This window comes from Brassica napus, chromosome A7, assembly GCF_020379485.1.
Source record: "Brassica napus cultivar Da-Ae chromosome A7, Da-Ae, whole genome shotgun sequence".
NCBI classification, from domain to species: Eukaryota; Viridiplantae; Streptophyta; class Magnoliopsida; order Brassicales; family Brassicaceae; genus Brassica; species Brassica napus.
The window spans coordinates 23,881,966-23,891,171 of NC_063440.1; the positions used below are offsets into that span (position 1 = coordinate 23,881,966).

Below are 9,206 nucleotides of genomic sequence, written 5' to 3' on the forward strand. Positions count from 1 at the left end.
AACAGAACCCCACTCATGTTTCCTGATATGGAGTGAGAGAAGAAAGATAGAGGACAACATCAACCACTCCAAAGATTTATATATACATATAAATCTCCATATCTTTGCAACCAAACCCAACAATCTTTGAAAACAAATAAGTGAACAACCCTTTCGTTTTATTTATATTTATTGGGGTCGTTCTTGATTGTTTACTAGAAGGAGAGATTTGTATGTGTTTATTAATGGAGAGCAACACTACTAATGGTAATAATCAGAAGACAAAGATGAGTCTTGTGTTGTCAACAGATGCTAAGCCCAGATTGAAATGGACATGTGAGCTTCATCACAGATTCATTGAAGCCGTTAATCAACTCGGTGGACCAAACAGTATATACTTAGTGTTTTCATCTTCTACTAACCTTAGTTTTTTTTGTTCATTATCCATTTCTTGATTGGCTTTTTGGTTTGCTTTGTTGTGTGAATTGCAGAGGCAACACCTAAGGGTTTGATGAAGGCTATGGAGATTCCTGGGCTCACTTTATATCATCTAAAGAGCCATTTACAAGTAAATAATGTTCAGAAGAATCTCTGGTTGGATCAATGGTTTTAGGTTTTACATTTTTTGTGTTTCTGGAAGATCAAGTTTGGATGCTTTTATTTTGATTTTTCTCTGCAGAAATATCGACTAGGAAAGAGCCTGAAGTTTGATGATAACAATCTTGAAGGTTTAAGATTCCTCTTTTCCTTTATTATAATATTGATCATGTTTTTAGAAAATTTATGGATCTTCATATTTGATTTTTTTCTTATGTATGATTTGTTACTTGGTCTAGCAGATTCCTCTGCTTCAGAAACCCAAGAAGCTGAGAGTAAAAACGTCTCTACAGATTTCAGAGGCAGTGTCAACGTAGAAAACAACAATCCAGCTAACGAGTAATTAATGATCAGATAATCAAAACAATAATATCTTCCATAGATAGATTATTTCAAAAAATTTAATATTACTTGTTTGGGTTTGTTTTGAAGCAGAGGCGTGCAGATCACGGAAGCTTTACAGCTGCAGATGGAAGTTCAAAAGAAACTTCATGAACAAATCGAAGTAATAGCTTCAATCAAAGATCCTAATAACTCTAATTAATCCCAGTAGTTTCTGTTTAGGGTCTTGAAAATGTTTTGGTTTTAGGTTCAGAGGCATTTACAAGTGAAGATTGAGGCACAAGGCAAGTATTTACAGTCAGTTTTACTGAAAGCTCAACACACTCTTGCTGGCTACACATCTTCCACTCTTGGCATGGACTTTGCGAGAACCGAACTCTCTAGACTAGCTTCAATGGTGAATCAGAGTTCTTCGTTCTCGGAGCTAACACAAGTGGAAGAATACAAAGAAGAAGGATTCTTGTGGTGCAAGAAACAAGAAAACAGAGGAACTACACATCCAAGACGTTCAGTTGAGAGCTCGTTGACATCTTCAGAGAGCTCAGAGACAAATCTGAACAAAAATAACGACGAGAGAATGTCAGTGGAGCTTCCGTTGATGGAGATCAAATCAGAAAAGCTGACGGAGAAGAAGAAGAGGAGCCTAAACGATGTCGTTTGCATGGAACGCCAGCCTCCAAAGAAGAGGAATCTTGGAGCTTATGATGATGATGATGAACACCTGAGGTTGAGTTTGAATAGTTACAAGAAAGACATGGGGACGTGTCCGAACATAGGACTAGGGTTTAATTGAAAAAAGTAATCACTTTAATATTATAAATATTTTTAAAAAGTCCTATGTATCTGCGTAGATTTCCATATATATAACATAAAGTGGAGATTTTGTGAGAAAGTCGGGGCGAAGAACGCATGGGAATATTCTACGAGTCAACATGATTACTATAACTATATAGAAAATGCGTGATATGTGTGTGTAGATTAGGTGAGGAGGCTTGTGGATGTGGTAAAGGCGGATTTGTGGGGAACTTTTTATGATCAATGAAAGAAGCAAAATGATTAAATTACAGTGACCTTTTATCATTATGTTCCGACCATGATAAGCATGTTAGCTTCTCAGTGGTTATTTTATGACAAGACAAACCATATATATAGAGGAATATATTTTAGGAACCACATGAGAAGGTGCGTTGTACGTGTTATTATGCATACCATAGAGGAAAGAGTGAGTCACGTGTTCATGAAAACGAGGTTTAGGCTAATTAAGCAAGTTTATTTTGTTTCGCGAATGAATATGGTGTTATCTATAACCCACAAGTGTTTCGGATTTCTGTAAATTTTCACAAGTTTCTTAAAATTTTCACCAGTTTACAAAATGTTGACAATGTTTTTATAACCTATTACGTGTTGACCATTTAGAAAACTTTGTCAATTTCTTGTCATGGCTACCTTTTGGTTATATGAATATCTTTTATTCATGTGGGCATATATATAAGAATAATGTAACACGAATATTTTGAGAGACTGAGATAGATATAAGTTGAAGTTATGGACATTTTTTCATTGTCTCATCCAAGCACATGTATTTGAGAAACCCCGTGATATCTATATAGCCAAAATCTTATTTTGTCTGAATGCAATTATTTTTCCTTCCAATTGTTCCAAGTATAATGTGAAAACGTTCTTGGTATCTTTAAACTATAGCTCTGATATATGCGGTGTGACGGTCAGTTTGGTTGAAACCTTTTAATAAAATTTGTGAATAAATATGGTAAAATTGGTTAGCTAGTTTCAGTTAATGTTTGAATAATTAGAAGAAAACAGGTGATTAAAAATTGGATTTAAAGCAGATATTGATAAGGCAAATATGAAACACCAATTTTTTTTTGCCAATCAAACATTTTTAAAATCAGTGATATAGAATGGTGGATTCCTTATATTTACATGATGATTTTACAATATGATAATTTACAAGACCTATAGATTTACTCACCAAACTTTGTTTGGGAGTAAGCAAAAGCATTAATGTTATACATCACTTGTACTTGATTGATGTAAACCGAGACTGTCTAGTGTGCACATGATGCCACCACTTAATACGCATCCTATGTAGTCTTGGATCCAACTTCAGGGACGTTCTGCTCACATGTTATATGTTTGACTTATTCGAATTTACCCCAAAATATGTCTAAAAGGATAAAATAAAAGTAATCATGGCAAAAGCTAATTTCATTCTTTTCACATCACATGGACTCGGAAAATAATTCTCTTTCACACTCGGCCCAATTCATCTATAGGCCCGTTTTTTTGGGTATCATCAAAATGGCAAATATCCATGCTCATTTGGAACATTATATCAAGACAGTTGAACATTTGCAAGTCTTGGTATCATTTAAAACAAACCTGATAGCAGTGCTTTTCCAAACATGGGATTTATAGATAAGCAAAGATGGACTTTCATGCTTAGAAACTAGGAATGTTGTGACGAGGGGCTGTTTTGTAATTTCCTACTAGACCAGTTTAGCTTGTACAGACTAAACCAGATGCCAGCCAAGGCCAGATCGGTACGATCATAGTTTTTTTTTTGTTAATTTAGCAGTTAACCCTAGGCCGTCCATTTAAATCAAGATTGGGATTCGACTCAATTTGTCAATGGCAGCCTCACTATTTATTTAGAAATCAACCACAACCATTGTTTATAATGATTGTGCAGTAAAGCTTTATCCACCGAGGGAATATCACGATCATCAATCCATAATTCAATTATAACCCAAGTTTGCTTTGTTTTGCTTTTAACTTCTTTTGGATCCTTTCTCATATCATGGTGGCCGCTTCCCTCCGACCACATCAGAGATCTCATTAGTCACATCAAAGACTACAGTCGGAAAAAAATATTACTACTTTAACTTCAAAAATCAGAAAATATACAAAGCAAACACAGTCTCAATATTCAAGATTTCGTTATCTTATTTTTAAAATGTATTTTTAAGTAAAGGAAAAGTTGGAACTTTAGGACTAACCTCGATAACGGAGAAAAGAAAAACAAAGTGAGAGCTCAAAATCAGGAGATGGGTATTTTGTGTTTTTGGACCAACGACTAGTCTCCTCCTGCTTTGTTTTAGAGGCTGCAAGCAATATCCAATCCTAAATTTTAAATTATATGTTACTTTGAGACAGAACCTGATGCTTCAGAATGTTCCAAGTAACATGTGATAAAATATTTCTTTTTTGTGCTAAAACAGAATTAAAAGAAATTTAAATGACAGTAGTAAATAAAAGGGAGGTCGGATAAAGAAAAAGATCATCCTTTATGAATAAATTAGAAATGTTTTAATAATTACGGGAACTATATCAAGCCAAAGTGTGTTTTCTTGAATCATTGCATTGAGGATTAAGATCTGTGGATGAATTAAACAAGGTGGGAAAAAGCATTGGGGAACTTATTAATTAGCATAAACAAACACAACCAAAATAATAATTAGCTATGGTGAATCTTAAACTTCACAAAGAAATATCGAATCTCTCATTTCTACAGTAGATACGTGGAAGAGTATACTGTCTACAGAGTTCTTCAATAATTTTTTGGGTCTATGCTATTTAGATTTCTTTAATTAATCTTCAGTAGATTCTATACTAAACTACTACATGATATCGCAGGCAAAACCGGCTTTAAGTTAAGATATTTTTGGAATATCAATGTTGTGAGAAGAAAAAAGATGAGATAGCACAAGTAAACATGCAGTGCAGCCGATGTCTTGCTTAAAAAAGGTGAGCTATGAATCCTAAAGTGAAGGTAGGAATCTTAGAATAATATAAAGAATCGTTCTTAAATAGAGAAAAAAAGTATTTGTTTCTTTTCGAAGAGGGTTACTCTGTTGTACCTTTGTTTTCCAAAGTTTAATGCTTTATAAGAGTAGCTTGTTCCTGTAGCTGTAGCAGCGATTTGCATGGCCCACGGCTCTCGTCCGCTGTGCTGCTGCGTTTAACAAACAAAAACACTTTCCTTAACAACAAAGGAATTATGAGATAACCAGAATCCACAGCATAAAAAGGGCGAAAACTTGAATGATTAGTATTGAACACACTGTCCCAAAAAAAGATAAAGGCATTGTTATGTTTCGGAAGTACAAATCGTCAAATCAAGTAAAAATCACTGGACGGGGGTGAATATACCATGTCTGAAACCAGATAAGAAAAATAACAACAATTAAACCAATAACTAAAATTTTCATTTTGTTTTTGTTCTAAACTAGTCCTCCAAATATTTAGAAAGAAACACCACAATTTCTCGCTGATGTTTATCTTGTTGCATCCGTTATAACAAAATCGAACTATTAGCACCATAGTAAAGTGGCTTATAAGTTATAACCAAATCATTTGATTAATTTGATTAGGCTAAGCAGTTTGTAGGTGATGAATACAGAGAATCTCACAAAACATGAGCAAGGTGTTCATGAAAGTATAAGCTTATCAGTTTAACAGGACAAGAAACCAGATTGGCCAATTATACAATCTAGATTGGTATGGACAAATCATATAATTAGAGAAAAGCAAAGGAGAAATGAAGAGTGATGTAGAGAAACACATGAAGAAAGATACTTAACTTCCCAGCGGTTTTCGTGTACTGAACTCTTTTGTACAATCATTGTCAGATTCTTCCAATAACAGCCTTAATCTTACTTAGATTTCCAAAGCAATGCTTTTTTAAGTGAATCTAAATTCCTCAGGGTCCCAGGGACCCACCGTGTGCTTTTACACTTTAAAGCTCTCTTCCAAATCCCAAGAACTGATACATTAAAGGACTATATCTACAGGGAGGGAACACACATGAAATTCAGAAATTAGATTGGATACAAATCTCATTCTTATCATCCCTAACCTTCTCTTGTTTCTTTGAAGACAAGAAAGATACTCTGAATCTTCTTGTCTGCCTAAGAGCAGAAATGCTGGGTACAAGGATGATGCTTTTACTTCTTGTCTGCATAGGATTACTATCAGAGCACAGATATAATGTCTCAGCCTTGAGAAACAAAGAGTTTTTCCACAGACAATCACAAGGAGACAGAGCTGGAGTTCATCCAGGTGAAATTGCTAAGCTAAGGAGCATCAATAGGCACAACTGTGAAGATCAAGTAATGCTCAGTGGAAACCGGCGCTTACTTGAGGAGGTTAACAAGAATGAAGTTAAGCCTGGGAAGACACAAGAACAAACGAATATGACAACGAAGTCCTTCCAATCAAGCAAGAGACGGGTAAGACGAGGATCCGATCCTATCCATAACAAATCCGAGCCATTTTCTTGAGTGGCACAACGACAATCAACTACAGAACAAGGCAAAATTCTATAGAAAATAAAGGGAAGAAAAAAACAGGCTCAACAATCAACCTTATCAAGCTGGAGGTAGGTTAGTTGGTATGCATAACAGCACTGCCTGTTCAGATACACATGGAGAATATATATTTTGTTCTTCAAAATATTTCTTGGACTAAGTCTTCTTCACTCTTTTGTTTGCAATAGTTCTTCTAAGTTTTGTTCTTTTCTGCATTGCTCCAAAAACATATCTTGTGTATATACAATATCTCTAAAGTTTTGATTATACTTCACTGTCACATTTGAACTTATAAGGTAACCATTCTATTTTTCTAACAAAACCGACTTATCAACCACTGAAAACGAAAAATCCAAGAAAATTAAAGTTTTCTAAGCAAAGTTCTAACTGCTGAAAGAAACCTAAGGATTCCACATGAAAGTACTAGACTGCTAAGTCCTAATAAGACCAATATTTTAGACCAATATCAAATAGGCTAAAATGAGAGAGTGAGAGATTAGAGCCAACTCTCTCTAACCGAGCTAGTTGAATTGACCACGGCCATTGCAACCTCCTCAACTGTGTTTGCCTCGTCCTCCAACTGTAGTACATTTCATTTCTTGAAATTTTTTGATGGTTTAATCTGTGTTCCTCCTCTGCTCCTTAGTGAATAAGCATCTTCATAGACCGACTTCCTTTGCTCAACTGAAGCAAGCTAGCGAAGACTTAAGGTTCTAATTTAACTTCTGGAAAATTAACCACCTCCCCCTTCTCAGCATTATACTCGTATGGTGAGTAACATATTTGGAAATTTTTGGAAGTGTTTCAGCATTAACCACTGATGCAAGCAGTGCCATTCACGACGGTTCAGTCCAGAGATTAATCATTGTTTGCTTAGTTTAGTTGTTAGGCTCGGTCCAAAGATGTTTTGTGCTCGACAATTTATTTCTTACAATAGTGCTTGACGGTAAAAGTTGAAAGAATCCATAAACAAAATTTGCGTGGTAAAAATACATGTGCTGATGTCTACGAAATTTTGGCTAGTATGATCAGAGAAGGCCCTTAAATTTAAGGGATTAACTGTTTATCATAAACATTTAGTGTAAAATCCAGTGAAAATTTGTTTAGAATTTGACAGCTATAAACCATATTTATATTAATTCTTTAAAATTTGGAATCATGCACAGAACCGGACATGACTATATATGATATGTATTAGTCGTGTTATTGTGTTACCACCTAACCTCTTATTTGTTACTGTGCTAATGCTAACAGAAAACAAACCAAACAAATAAAGTTCAAAAACATATGGTGATAAATGATTAATAATTGTTTATGGTTTTCCTAAAAAAAAACAATAATAATGTTTATGGTCGCCAATTTAAACAAACTTTACAAGGTGGAAAATGTGATGATATGTATATGATTTTAGCATTCTATAGTTATTTATTTGTAAGAGTTTTTTTTATATGTTTTTTCGAAATATTTTTTTTGACAATGCCGCAGTTATAGTGTTCATATATCATCATGTTTCCGACGTTACAAATATCAATATCAATTTTCTTTTAAAAATAGATATAGATGTAAACGTTACACCAAAATGATCCCCTGATTATATGACATCTAAAATTTAGTCTACACTTTACTTTTTCTTCCAATTTGAGTGGCCGAATTGCGTGATGCGCGTGCCAGTTTGGTCATTGATAAGATCGTTAGGACATTGTTATAATCCGTATTTATGATGACCCTGGATTTTTTAATCAATCACAAATCAGTTTAAAAGACCCTAATTGTAAAAGTAAGTGAATAAACTGTTAAATCATCAGTGTCCTGTCAACGAAATTATTAGAAGAATTATACACTTTTTTTTTTTTTGTCACAACTAAACTTCATTTAAAGATTAAACTGGGTTCATTACAAGGTTTCTTAACACCTGTTTGGCTAAGCCATCCACGTTAGAAACAGAAGATCTACTGACCCAATAAAAGGAAACAGAAACAAAGGCTAAAGATAGAGAGTTGATGTCGCTGAGGATTCCGTGCAAATCTGAAACATTTGAGCCATCCTTGATTGCCGTCATCAGTTTACTTGAATCAGACTCGAAAGAGATTTGTTTGAAATCCAACGAAATCGCTGCCTCCATCGCAGCCAGTACCGCCAACCCCTCCGCCACAAGGGGTGTTTTAACATTTGCAAAAGTTTGGGACCCTGAACAGAGATGTTCCTTCCCACTGCCTACAAATTCCCACGCCACACCCGCCTGGTGTCCTTCCCTGCTCCACGCCGCATCAGACCGGCAGATTATCTCGTTCCTTGGTCCTTCCCATTCAGACCTGATCCTTTTTACTCCTTGTTCCGCTACCGGTTGAGCTTGGTGCCACTCTCTTGCTAAGCGAACAGCTCTATTCATCACTTCAAGGGGACATGTCTTTTCCTCTCTGAATATACGATGGTTCCTTGCTAGCCAGATGCTCCAGACCGTCCAAGCTGCCAAATTTTCAGAGAGAACTCCAGTGGGAGGGAGACAGATGATGCGCTTGACTCGTCTCCATCCCTCCGCAAAATTTGTCACATTATCAAGGTTTATTTCAACCTTACTAGGGAATTTTCTCCAAACCTCTCTTGCTGATGGGCAGAGGAAGACCATGTGAATCACAGTTTCCGCTTCCTCGCAGTTGATACATTTCGGGTTTGGGATGATCTGTCTAGCTGCAAGTCGTTCACTTACAGGCAAGGCGTTATGGGAAGCCTTCCATAACAGGAGCTTCATCTTTGGTGGGATATTAAGTTTCCATAAGTCCTCGATCCATCTACTGTTAATGCCCCTCTCTCTTTGCGTTGTTGGATTCGACGCTCTTCTTTCCAGAGCTGCTACATACCCTGTTTTGGCTGTATACTCCCCTGCTGGGTTCCGGAGCCATATTCTTCGATCTGGGCCTCCTTGTCTGCTTGTTTTTATACTCATGATTGATTCTCCCAGCT

General features: G+C 35.9%; 2 protein-coding genes across 3 annotated transcripts; both read left to right on the top strand.

Moving 5' to 3' along the window:
- Positions 1 to 1,810, top strand: LOC106372043 (myb family transcription factor PHL8). 2 transcript variants are annotated; one of them, XM_013812170.3, is made up of 6 exons: positions 1 to 369; positions 471 to 547; positions 659 to 707; positions 816 to 915; positions 1,012 to 1,081; positions 1,166 to 1,810. In XM_013812170.3, exons 1-6 carry the CDS (start codon positions 213 to 215, stop codon positions 1,709 to 1,711), a joined length of 999 nt encoding a protein of 332 aa, XP_013667624.2. In that variant the 5' UTR covers positions 1 to 212; the 3' UTR covers positions 1,712 to 1,810. The 2 variants fall into 2 exon arrangements, with proteins under 2 accessions (XP_013667624.2, XP_013667625.2); XM_013812171.3 differs by having other exon boundaries at positions 6 to 369; positions 819 to 915.
- A 292-nt stretch (positions 1,811 to 2,102) lies between these two features.
- On the top strand, positions 2,103 to 6,512 carry LOC106372055 (CLAVATA3/ESR (CLE)-related protein 45-like). Its single transcript, XM_048736074.1, has one exon. It carries the CDS (start codon positions 5,859 to 5,861, stop codon positions 6,216 to 6,218), a length of 360 nt encoding a protein of 119 aa, XP_048592031.1. The 5' UTR covers positions 2,103 to 5,858; the 3' UTR covers positions 6,219 to 6,512.
- Positions 6,513 to 9,206: the final 2,694 nt, after the last annotated feature.

Coding starts and splice junctions, on each gene's coding strand:
- LOC106372043 (XM_013812170.3), top strand. CDS start 213: ATGTGTTTATTAATGGAGAGCAACACTACTAATGGTAATAATCAGAAG. Junction 916..1,011: donor AACAACAATCCAGCTAACGA/GTAATTAATGAT, acceptor GTTTTGAAGCAG/AGGCGTGCAGATCACGGAAG. Junction 1,082..1,165: donor AACTTCATGAACAAATCGAA/GTAATAGCTTCA, acceptor TTTTGGTTTTAG/GTTCAGAGGCATTTACAAGT.
- LOC106372055 (XM_048736074.1), top strand. CDS start 5,859: ATGCTGGGTACAAGGATGATGCTTTTACTTCTTGTCTGCATAGGATTA.